Source organism: Tachysurus vachellii, chromosome 4 (assembly GCF_030014155.1).
Source record: "Tachysurus vachellii isolate PV-2020 chromosome 4, HZAU_Pvac_v1, whole genome shotgun sequence".
NCBI classification, from domain to species: Eukaryota; Metazoa; Chordata; class Actinopteri; order Siluriformes; family Bagridae; genus Tachysurus; species Tachysurus vachellii.
The window spans coordinates 23695719-23709402 of NC_083463.1; the positions used below are offsets into that span (position 1 = coordinate 23695719).

General features: G+C 37.8%; 1 protein-coding gene across 1 annotated transcript in view; it reads left to right on the forward strand.

Moving 5' to 3' along the window:
* The first annotated feature begins 349 nt into the window (after positions 1 to 349).
* Positions 350 to 13684, forward strand: part of mmp24 (matrix metallopeptidase 24) — a 33348-nt gene continuing 20013 nt past the window's right edge. Inside the window, exon 1 of the mRNA XM_060868416.1 lies at positions 350 to 601. Coding sequence (XP_060724399.1) covers positions 476 to 601 — 126 coding nt within the window. The 5' untranslated portion in view covers positions 350 to 475. The remainder of the gene's footprint in view (positions 602 to 13684) is intronic.

Genomic DNA, 13684 nt, shown 5'->3' on the forward strand with positions numbered 1-13684 from the left:
GCTATTAAAAATAGTGCTATTAAACAGTGTGTGTCACATATTGTTATGCAAAGTATTGCTAGGTACATGGAAACACCATGTAGATACCTGATAAATAAAACCTGATAATTATATACCGCATTATATATATATATATATATATATATATATATATATATATATATATATATATATATATATATACACACACACACACACACACACACACACACACATATAAAATATATATATCAATCCTGCGTGTTTGTTTTGACTGCGCAGGCACACGCTCCAGACGCGTCGAGCCGCGCGGCCGCGCACGCCCTTTGTATGGCTCCGCGCCTGCGCAATGATTTCGCCGAGTTTGATGGTCGGCTTGGTTGTTGGAAATAAACAGGACACAAAAGCTTGATACTTTTTTTTTGACAGCTTAAGTAAAAAGACACTGGTCCTCGACTGCTGGAGGATTTGGGGGACATTTGTTGGGGGGACAGCCATGGCGGAGGTGGGAGTGAAGGGTAAAAGGACAGGGCTCCCGGGCTTATGTTGGAAAACCTGCTACTTTCACGTCGTGTTTTGGGTCGTGTCAGTCTGTGGAGAGGAGAAGAGCTTTGTGGTGGAGGTAAGGTGACAGAATGAAAACGGTGTGTATGTTGAGGTGCAAAGCATCTGATGCCGAGCATCGCCTCCTCTTGGCGCATCCCGAATTTAACAGAAAGGAAAAAGAGAAATACAGCAATAAGAGAAAGGAAAAGAATAAACAAATAAGTAGAATAAATAAGTTTACACAAAATTGAGATAAATATAGATGAATCGATCAGTTCCCTTTTGTTCCCTAAATGTAATGCATCTCTTTATTATGTTGAAAAGAATATAATTAAACCTTTAAACACACACACACACACACACACACAGAGAGAAAATGCCTACTCGAGTGGGCTTGTGGTTTATATTAGTTGACCGAACCAATTAACGTTATGTATAATTTAATCCAAACACCAACAGGATACGCCATCGCAGACGACTGCTTTTACTGTAAACAGGAGGGATCCTGTACACAATGTTGATATTTTTCTATCGCGGTTTACTGAACCCTTTAAGGATCACTAACGTATTTTAGACAAAAAAGTATTTAATTTTATCCATGCTATGCTGAATTAACATAGAAGTGTTTACGATTAGGCCATCAGCGTAACAACCTACTCCTTTATTTTTTTTTATTGTTTATAGTCCATCGTTTTAAATGATGGACTATAAACTTGTATTGTTTATATGTTCAGTTTGTATTGTTTGTATTTTTTCCTTTTTGTGAAACGAAGCTATATTCTTTTGTCCTCAATGGTTCCAAATATAGCATCCTCCATAATTTATGGCGATGCTGTGGCTGCCATGGAGCTACACTGTAATAGCTAAACATACCCTCTACACTCCAAACCGTATACCACGGATACAATATGTCAACAGTGTCAATAATAATGCTTTCACCTGCATACGGCCAAGGTCTGTTTTGACACATGATGGTTTTACGAAGCAGTTTTTTTATTTATAATGATCTGTATTTGTATATAATAAACAAGTGTTGCTGTATTTGGCGAATTATTGTCGGTAATTTATTTCAGAAACAATAGGTTGGACTAATCATGGATTTTCTATCTACTGTCTACATACAGTAACAGAATAAAGCTCATGAGCAGATAGGAAATAAAATAAAAATGATCATTTTTTTGTTAGGTGTGGTGATCAGGATAGGTGTCTCAGATGCAGGCAAGTGCAGATTTATTCAAAAACTGAAGCAAAGATCAGGCAATCAGCAAATACTAAGACTTAACTTGGGGAATCATGAAAAGTAGCCTATCAAACAAAGCATGTTCTACAAAGAACAAGCAAGAACAAAAGACTTGGAATCATGACCACAAGTCAAGAAGCTTTAATTGTCATTTCAACCACATATAGCTGAAGCAGTACATAGTAAAATGAGGCAATGTTTCTCCAGGACCATGGTGCTACACGGAACAACACAGAGCTAAGGACTTAACTAATTTAGACCTAGCCATATAAAGTGCACCTTGCAAACAGTGCAAGGCAGAGGAAAACAGACACAAATAAATCACAAAAGACGATACAAAAAAGCAGCGCTGACCAGAGTACATGTTGTATTCTATACTGTAGTACATGTGCAAAAATAATGTAATGAACACTTAATATAATAGCTGCAGTTATATGAGGTATTGTAATGAATTGAGCAAAACAGCAATTGACTGAAATGTGCAAGATAGCATGTGCAAAGAGCAAAAACTGTGTGAAACACTGCAAAAACAGACTAATAGCAAAACAGTCAGGTTATTTATAGCATAAGTGTGATTAGATAAACGTGTGTGTGTCATAGAGATTGAGCTGTGGATGAATCATGTGATGATTTGTAGTCCATGAGGCTTCTGGGAAATGTTGTTGCATTTGTGAGGGTGGAGTTTGGGTTTCTCTCATAGTCTCTGAGATAATACAGCCCAGCTATCAGATTCTGAAGGCATAAGGAGATGCCCTCGGTTGCCAAACCATTACAGGGCACAGTTGCTGATAATATATGGACAAAATGCAACCTGTAGCATGTGGTCCTTATCTTCTCTTCTCATATCTTTTACAAATAACTTGTTCTTCAGGAGTTTGGCCAGCATCTGTTTTGTGGTGTACCTGACTTTCTTAATTCTTGAAGATCAAGTTTATTAACAGTCTAAGATGAGGGCTGTTGGAAAGAGAGGCAGGGGATACTGAATTCTGACTGACCTGATTCAGTGTTTTAATGAATCATGTGACATGGTTTATAGTCTGTGATGCTGCTTGAAAATGAAGTTGGTTTCATGATTGGTGTGCTGTAGTGGGACATTCTGGGAAGTCTGAGCATTTTGCAAATTTCTGCATTGCATATTTGTACTACATTTGATCTCTCCCTGCTCAGCTGTACTGTGCACAGGTAGGTGAAAAAGCATTCAAAACAGTTAGCCAGAATACTGAGAACATTAAGAACACCTACAGGAAGGTCTGGGTCAAAGGAATCAATTAAGAGAATATAGAAATAAAACCAAAATAAAGACAGTGGGAAGATCACACTGTAATCCACTGGTACACTTTAAAACGAGAAAGACCATATATGAAAAATTAAAAAAAAAAATTGTAAAAATAGTCTGTACACCTCTGGAACAACATCCTATGGATGGATTAGACAAAGATCAACTTGCACCAGAATTATGGAAAGAGATGTATATGGAGTAGGGAAGAAACTGTTCATTATCTGAAGCTACAATCTCATCTAATGGCATTGGCATGTATGACTGCCATTGGAACTGGTTTCATGTATGTACTTGTGAACCCATATCCCCCATTTACTCACCCATTTACTCTGTGTTAATTAATATCTAGTTAATAGATTTTTCTTTTTGTAATATCTATCTTCCTATAATCTACTGTTTTACACTGCAAGACAATTTTACTCACACCAAAAGATCATAAACAGGACACATCTGAGCTTAAATAATATTGTATGTTTGCATTCATTCCTAAATTGGTATATTCAAAATGAAAACAAATAATTTATTATTCTAGTGATCTTCAATAACTATTATATAATAATGGGAGTTGATATTTATATAATAGTATTATAACCCCAAAAGAAGACCTTGGAGTTGCTAGCCCTACTACTTAATATATTGGAGTACTTTATCTGTTTTCAGAGCTGTAAGTCAGAGACAGATACAGTGATCTCACTATACGTAAAATGCTTATGTGGTCAATGCCTAGGCTCTATAGAGGCCAACTGATACAGAATTAGATTCCTAGGCATTGATTATCTCAGTGATACAGTGGTTAAAACAGAGGTTTCAAGACCAGAAAGCTCTGTTATGCCAGTGCTGACATGGCATGCTTGGTTGGTTTATGTAGAACCCAGTTTTGAGACAGAAATGACGTATGTGCCATCACCCAGGAAGGATGTTAGTTCCAAATGGTCAAGTATAACAGAATATGGAGGCTACAGAATAAAGCCAAACAAAACTTAGCTTTTAGTTTTGTAACTTAAATTTTTGATGACCACATGCAAAAAAAAAAAACAATCCATGAGCATGGGTTGAAGGACCTTTTCCTCACCTGATGAGGAGAAGGATGATATATCTGTGAGCTGCGGGACCCTCTAAGTCTCAGAGAATTGCCAGATGCTTTACAATTTGTTTAATCAGTTTTAGCTAAAACCTTTTGTTATGCCAGAGTGAAAATATTAAAGACCATTAAGATAATTGCCAGCTTGGCAGCAGTATGCGTTGTCTCCCCAGTAGCCTCACATGACGAGGTGCTACATAGGGAAGCAAATTTTGCATTCTGTCCCAAGCATTGTACCCACTCCAAGACACACTAGAAAAAGTACATATAGCTGTTTAGAGCAAGGGGTTCTACTGAACTATATTTACTATAATATGTAATGTACTATTTTATATATACTGCCTTACTCACAAAAAAAATGCCAGTCTACATGCAGAAATGGTCAGATTTTAGAATCAGTATTGGTAAAAGGGAATGTGGTCGCCTAGTGGTTAAGATGTTGGACTACCAATTGGAAGGTTGTGAGTGCGAATCCCAGGTCCACCAAGCTGCCAAGCAAGGCCCTTAACCCTCAGTTGCTCAGGTGTATAAATGAGACATAAAATGTAAGTGGAGAAGGGTGTCTGCCAAATGCTGAAATGTAACAGTGTGCAATATACTTGCGTGTTTCAGTTGCTCCAGAATACAGATGTTTTCTGAAACTTGCCTCCTAGGGTCATACCAGATTAAATTTATATCTGTCTGGCTTTCTCTAACACAGATGGTATTCACAAGATGCCTGCAAGCAGTCTATTTGCCCCTGAGAACAGAGTATAAGGATGCTGACATATTTGGAGGATTGGAGATAGATTTACGTAGTGAGAATGCAAGCTAATCTGAAATGCCAGCTCACCCTAATGCACAGATACAAGATTACTGATTATTAAAGTGCAGTCGAATAAAGTCTAAATCTGCCATCAACCCAGTCTTTGAGGCTTAGGGCTGTCCAAACTCCAACTGTAGCCAAGGGCCATCTGTCTCAATTAAGTTATTTTCCTCTGGTCAGAAACTCAGTTGGAACGATAAATTCCATGGTCAGAGAATGGCATTCTGTAAGGTCAGTGGTCCTCTGAATAACAATAAACAGTGATAAAGTACCATTACAAGCCTATCTTTAAGAATGGCCCTTACCCAACAGTCTGTCTGATCCATGCTTGGTGCCTGATAGGATTGAGCTCAGGTCTAAAGAATAACCTAATTTACATAGACAAGAGCACATCCTTGTCCTACTGAAAAAAAAGAGCACATCACCTTGTTAGATATTATGGTTAAGGCTGTCACGTTTATTAAATAACCGTATGATTGCAGTTGTTTGACATAACCGTGGTCTTTGTATCCAACCACAATTATTGCGCACTTTTATTAGCCACAAGGGGAAGCTTGTAGTACCTGCAGCACCCTACTTTCAACATGCTTGATCCGCATGCGGGGCACGGCTTAGTGGTTAGCGCGCTCGCCACCTCCAACACCTCCAGGGTTGGGGGTTCGATTCCCACCTCCGCCTTGTGTGTGGAGTTTGCATGTTCTCCCCGTGCCTCGGGGTTTCCTCCGGGTACTCCGGTTTCCTCCCCCGGTCCAAAGACATGCATGGTAGGTTGATTGGCATCTCTGGAAAATTGTCTGTAGTGTGTGATTGTGTGAGTGAATGAGAGTGTGTGTGTCCTGCGATGGGTTGGCACTCCGTCCATTGTGTATCCTTCCTTGATGCCCGATGACGCCTGAGATAGGCACAGGCTCCCCGTGACCCGAGGTAGTTCAGATAAGCGGTAGAAAATGAGTGAGTGATCTGCATGCTTTATGCTAAGCAAATACACATGTTAAGTTCAAATGAAACTGTTCTCCCGAGTTTTGCATCACTGAACCATATCAGTGCAATAATACAGCAAAGATGGTTTTAATATTGAAGACATTCAGCATTCAGACATTCAGCTACCAATAGCATAGGCTTTAGAATGGGTAACAAAATATAAATGTGACAGCAACACACACTGAAGGACATGCATTTCTAGAACAGCAACCCCAAAAGTGAAGGAAGATATTGTCTACTACTACTATCTATCAGAAAATGACATTATAGTTTCAGATACAAATCTGATATACCTAATTTCAATTAGAAATAAGGATCAATGTTTATATTATTTTACACTACATTCATTATTATTATTGTATATAGTTATTATTTGTATGTATGTAATAACTAATTGATGTATTGCAAAGTAATATAGTTATTCATCCTTATTTCTATTTGAAATTATTATAAATTTGAAACAAATTGAAACAAATTTAGTTGTATAAAACTATACCAAATATGTCATATTTCCTCCAGGATGTCTGTACCCAATGGGGTATAAAATGTTCCAGACAGCGTTCTGAATCAACTACCTGCAATCAGACGTGTCCTGATTGATGACAGAAAACATGAACCTGACCTTGCAGGATGTATCTGTCCTTTGTGAAGCCTGTGCTTGTCCTTTTAAAAGGGAAACTCCTATTCCCTGACCCCCAAGGATACAATTCTAACACAAAAGATCAAGACAAAAATGTGTGCTGTTCTTGATCAGAAGTATAGCCCAGCTAACATTAAAATCTCCTGAGAAAGGCCACGCGTATTGACCCAAGGTACAGGGGTCACTTTGTAGAAACAGGAATCATAAGTGACACCAAAAAAACATTTAAAAATGATGATGGAGATGACAGAAGAAGGAGAGGAGGAAGGTGGGAAATGCACTTTGAAAATATTTCAGAAATGTGGCCTTCACCCTTTACAGTGTCTAACAAAGCAGTGGCAGAAGATGATGTAGATAAAACACCTCCTGCACCAAAAAAGAAGAGGCTGTTCTTAGTTTTATCTTAGTTTTTATTTTATACAAAACATTTTCGCCTTGTCTTTTTTCGTCAACAATAATGCATGTTAATTTAGTCTTAGTCAGCGTTTTTTGGACAGTGGTGCAGTCTTGTCATCGTCTCGTCTTAGTCATGAAAAAAAAGGTTGTTGTTGAACATATTTCGTCTCATCTCGTCTGACGAAATTAACACTACCACATAGAGAGTGACATACACTGGGCAAATACAAGGGGACAGCAATCTCACTGTCAAGGATGCATACAGTATATGGCTAAGAGTGTGGTACTTGCACACTGAGATGATGTGGCAGACCTGGGAAATTCAACAAGGCACACCCTTTTTCCAGTACTATGTAGGGATTCTTTAGTGGAGCTGAACAGCATTCCTGGGACAAGGCACAGTGGCCCACAACTAACCTAGCCACCAGGCCACGTGGTGCTCCTTTTTTTTAGTTTGCCACAAAAATTGACTGTGTTTAGTGGTTTCACAGAGATTCAATCCAATTCCCATGGCAATTACTATCAGCGATAATAATAAGACCTTACACCCGGTTCTTCTGCCACTTATTTTTTCCAGGAGTAGGCTAGTGTTGCTTTTCTTATCACAGGTTTAGTATCTGTATGAAAGAAAGTGAAAGAATAACATATTTGTAGCTTAGTATTCCCAGGATAAAATACTTACTGATGATAATGATGATGATGATATTGATGATGATATGCTAATATTTTAGGATATAGAACAAGCTTAATTCCTTTAGTATTATCTTGGAAAGATACAAACAAATTGAAAAACATGTTAAAAATCCCCACAATGACGTGATGTAGAAATGTCAGAGGCAGAGTTCACATACCATATTCTGAGAACAGTGCTGCAATTTGTACAGAATTAATTAGGACACATAATGTGTTCTAAGTGTGGTGGTTATGTGAAACTTTTGGTGTTAGTTGATTTCTGTTTAAATTGGTCATAAAATGTCATCTTCATCCAAATCTAAGTCAAACAATATGAATAAGCCAAGAGCACAGACTATTATAATCTTCCATATCAGGAGGAATTTTGGACCACTCTTCCTTGCTTCACCTCAGCCATATTTTTAGGGTGTCTAGTATGAACAACTCTTTTGAGGTCATTCCACAGCATCTCTATGGTGTTAAGCTCTGGGCTCAGACTGGATCACTACTAATTTTATTTGTTATTTTCTGAAGACATTATATAGTGGATTTACTTCTATGTTTAGGATCAGTGTACTGCTGCATCACCAACTTCTACATAGATTCATCTGCCACATCGCTACCCTGATATATCTTGTAGTATATCTTGATATATTTGGGACTTAATTTTTCTTTGGTCGATGGCAATTGGTTCTGGCCCTTAAGTATCATAACCTCCTCTTATCATAACCCCTGGGATGATATTTTCCATGTTGGTATGCAGTGCACTTTTCTCATCAGACATAGTGTTACATGGCATGTTTTTTCAAAACCACTCAACCTTAATTTTACTTTGATAGCATGTTGACTATAAAACATTTTCCAAGTAGCCTTGTAGGTAGCCAAGGTGGTCTTTGGCTGTTTATTTGTTTGTTTGTTTGTTTGTTTATTTGAAGGAACTGGCTTTCATGCCTGCCTTAATGTTTGTATAGTAGACAAATGCAGATTAACAGAGACCACTGATTTATTTACAGTACTGTAAGTCTTCGGCTGTATTTTTGTAACTGATTGACAATTGTATGGTGCACACAATTGTGTCTTGGCTGGACAGCAATTTCTATGGAAATTTCTATATAACCATCTCCATTTACAGTTCTTCTGAGAGCTATTATTTGTGATGCTTCTTGTGAATAGCAAGTTCAAAATGTTTTGCTACTTTTTATGAGTCAAAGTAGATCAAACACACACCTCCAATATTGTTTCATGAATTGGATGTCAGGTTTGCCAGTCTAATTTAGCTGTTGTTGAAGCTATTAGCCAATGTTTTTGCATCCTATACTATGAATATTGATACATAATGATATATGTACAAAAAGAATACAATAATTTGTGTTATCATTTAAAACATGCATTTGCTGATTATGGTAACTTTAATGAAGATCAAACAAGGTTTTAGGACCTTGCAGGGAATTCACATACAAGGTTTCACATACTTCTTCTTGCCACTGTAGTGTACAAATTCGCCTGCTGAGGGATTGCTTCACAGAAAGCTTCACAAGTGACAGGATAGATATGATGCAATTCGGCAATATCGTGTGATGCACTGAAGTCAGATTAGTTGATTAACATAATGAGAACATCTGACCAGGCCATGTTGGTGGTTCCTCGTGTACGGCTCAAGCGTAGAGGTGAGCGAGCTTTTTCTGTGGCCGGTCCTAGACTATGGAACTCGTGCCACTAGAGATTAGGACGGCACCCACCATATCTAGTTTTAAGTCCATGCTAAAGACCCACTTATTTTCTCTAGCCTTTTCATGATTTGCCCAGGGGTTTATGTCTGTTTATATCCGGTTTATGGTTTTATTTATCTCACCTTCTTTTACACTGGTTATTTTATTTATTATTTATTGATTTTTATATATATTTACATATATACATATTTTTTTTTTTTTTTAAGAATTCTTATTTTAGTTTCTTGAACTACTTTGTGCATGTGTGTATTCTTAAGTGTATGTGTGTGTATGTGAAACGCACTGTGAAGCACTTTGGTCAGCCATGTGGCTGTTTGTAAATGTGCTTTACAAATAAAGTTGAACTTGAACTTGAACTTGAATATTAGAATATTAGACACATTGGTGTGCTCAAACTAGAAATTAGTTAGTATTAATTAGTAGATCGGGGGCACGGTGGCTTAGTGGTAAGCACGTTCACCTCACACCTCCAGGGTCGGGGTTCGATTCCCGCCTCCACCTTGTGTGTGGAGTTCGCATGTTCTCCCCGTGCCTCGGGGGTTTCCTCCGGGTACTCCGGTTTCCTCCCCCGGTCAAAAGACATGCATGGTAGGTTGATTGGCATCTCTGGAAAATTGTCCCTAGTGTGTGATTGCGTGAGTGAATGAGAGAGTGTGTGTGCCCTGCGATGGGCTGGCACTCTGTCCAGGGTGTATCCTGCCTTGATGCCCAATGACGCCTGAGATAGGCACAGGCTCCCCATGACCAGAGGTAGTTCGGATAAGCGGTAGAAGATGAATGAATGAATGAATGAATGAATGAATTATTAGTAGATCCATATAACCCACATACAGGCATTATAATGAAAAGCAGCAGCCTCATAGTACATTCTAGTAGTGTGTCCAGTCAACATTTTTGAACTTCTGGAATGTAAGCAACCCAGGAACTGAAGTAAATCTAATGCGATATTACTAGGTCCATAGGGTGTCTAGTTGAGATTGATTATGAACTTGATTGAAGGCGAGGAACATGCTCTGAAAATGTTGTGAATAATCTTGGATTTTTCCAGTGTTATCCACTACTTTAAACAGGGATTTGACTATTATGCTCCTATACACACAATGCTCCATGTCAGAATAAAACCATGTTTTAAAACATGTTGCAAATTGATTTAAAAAAATCATGAACTGAAACATTGCATTTGGATATATATCTTGGCTAAGTTCTTGGCACAGTTTGCTTTGATTATTCTGAGATCTATATCTAGTATCTAGAACTTGACTGAAGTCTACTTGGTGGAAATTCATTTGATATAATATAGAAAGACACATAGATGTGTGTATAATAAACTCACACAATTCAGAATGAATCTCAGACAAAAATCCATGCCATGAAATCTGAGAAATAGATGTCCGCAATCAAACAGTGTCAAAACACACAAATGCTGAGTATAAAACACAATTTATAAAGTTTTTAATGTTCCTATTATTACAGTAGGCGCTATTATTGTGAAATGGGAAAAGTCTTCTCGAGCTGACTGTCCAGCCAATTGAAGAATCTCGGTCAAGGAGGTGACTAAGAGTCCAATGACCACTTTGGGCTACCAGAAGTCCATAAGTTGGAAGATCATGCAGGATATATAATTTTAGAAATACATCATAAATCAGGTCTTTATGGTATAATCACCGGGGGAAGCCACTCATGAGTAAAAGGCATATGGCAGAAGCTCAAAAACTCCTAAAGACACTTTGAGAGCATGAGGACATGATTCTCTAGTCCAATGAGATAAAATATTGACTCAAATTTTTGGGCTAAATTCAAAGCACTATGTCTGCTGAAACCCAGGTACTACGCATCAACTGGTAATGTGTAAATGGAGAAAAATACAGAGAGGTCCTTGGAGAAAATGTACTCCAGCAGTATTCTAAAAGCTTAAAGTCAAGTCTGTAAATGACTGGGAGAGAGAATTCTGGCAGTGCTCTGGCTCTCATTTATTTACACCATGCATTTCAGTGCATTTTTAAAAACTCAATCAAAAACAAACCAGCTGAAAAGGGCCTGTCATGAACTTGTGGGCTTTACTTTGTTGAATTTCATGTTTCTGCCTGTGTGGTTGACTGTGTATTGCATGCTCTGTTGTTCCCTTACCCACTCTTTGTAGTTACAGCCATCCCTGAAAGCACAAAGAAACACAAAGAATTAGATGGGCTTTAGCATGAAACAGGTAAGAATTATCACATGTTAACTGCAGTTATTGCCCTACTCAGGCTGGGAGTTATCCAGCTGGTAGTTGAATGTCAGACTGACCCCAATAACAAGGGGAGGAGTCAGAGTGTTGGCAATCGCTTAATTGTTTGGAAACAGCATTTGGATCATAAGATGTACCTGATCATTTAGAAGATAATATAGAATTTCCAAATACTTGCTTGCAGTAACATGACCATGAGGGCTAATTATGGGGCTAGAGAATGCAAAGATATGGACGCCCAGTCTTCACAGATCCACCCCCATGTTAGACGGTTGAAATCAGACAGTTCAAGTTGTAAGCTTTCTTGGGGATTCTCCATACATAAACTCGACCTGCTGTTTGGCATAATGTAAATGATGATTCATCAGACCATATCATTTGTTTCCAGTATTCAGCTGTCTAGGCTGTCTTTTTTATGAACGCAACACCATGTATCACATTTTTGTGTTGGTGTCTGTGATTAATGGTTTTGCAATTGCAACTCTTGGACCCATGGACATTGGCTTTGTGAAGTTCTCTGCAGACTGTTTTTATGTCTTTAGGATGGATATTCAATTCTGACTTGTTTTGAATTACAAGAACAATCACTTTGTACCTTTGAAAGATTTTTTTGTTACAGACTCACTGCAAAGTAATTGCACAGTTTTCTTTATGTTCTGTTATTACCAAGCCTTTATTAAATGCTGATGCTCTGTTTTTGGACCTTTGGTTTTGATCACTCTTTTTCCTTGGACATCCTGATTGCTTGCCTTTGAACTGTTTATAACCTGGAATTTGCAGAATGATTTGGTTTTGTTTGGATATTAAACACTACAATTACCTGCACTTGCATCCAACTTAGAGTCTGTGTTCTAACAGGGTGATTCTTATCCTCAATAACAGTATAAAACTTTTTATAAGCAATCCTTTCTTATCCTTAATGCAGAACAATAATGCAGAATTCTAAGCAATTTTATTGTCAGAGTAGAACAATGGCAGGATTGTGTATGATGTGCATCCTCACTAAAGAACAGTATCAGCACTTCATATTATTTAAATTCAAATTCAATTTTACAGTATCGCACAGAAGTGAGTACATCCCTCAAATTTTTGTAAATATTTTATCATAAACATGAAACAATAAGTTAATATAAAAATTTATATAATACAAAAATTCAAGATTAATATTAGAAATATTTAAATGTGTTTGTATTTATCCCCAATGAGCAAGCCTGAGATGACTAAGGTGACTTTGGCAAAGAAAAACTTCCTTGTATGGTAAAGGAAGAATCCTTGAGAGGAACCAGACTCAAAGGGGAACCCATCCTCATTTGGGTGACACTGGAGGGTGTGATTATAAATATACAGTCTGACAATTTTGTATTGATGAGGAGGTTGATGTCCTCAAAGACCACATGTAGTTGGCATCTCCTCTTACAATGTCCAAATATTTCATGAAACAGAGTCCAACGGAGCTGGTAAATCACTAGATGTCTCAGGATCCTCATATGGTTGGCCTCATCTCAGTGAAAGTCCAAAATCTTCATGACATTCGGAGCTGGTACAATTTCTGGATGCCTCGGGATCGCTAGAAAGAGGGAAGCAGTGGACCTGAATTAACGATATATTGAAGATGCAGGACAAACACATAGTAATGCATTATAATAATCCAGTCTGGAGGCCATGTATGCATGAACTAGCTTCTCAGCATAAGATAAAGATAGGATGTTTCTTAGGTAGGCAATATTTCTAAGGTGAAAAAGGCTGTTTTTGTAATATGGGCGATATGATTTTCAAAAGACAAGTTGCTGTCTGGTATAACACCCAGGTCTTTCACTGTTGAGCTAGTAGTTACAGTAGATCCCTCTAAGTGGTAGATGAATTGTGGGAGCTTCTGTGTACAGGTTTTTGGACTGATAAATAATATTTCTGCCTTATCAGAATTTAACAACAGAAAATTACAGGTCATCCAATCTTTTATCTCTTTAACGCACTCAGTTAATGTAGGTCATATGCACTCATATGGTTTTGATGAGATATATAACTGGATTGTCAGCATAACAATGGAAACTAATCCCATGCCTTCTAATGATGTTTCCTAAGGGAAGCATGCATATTAAGAAAATCAT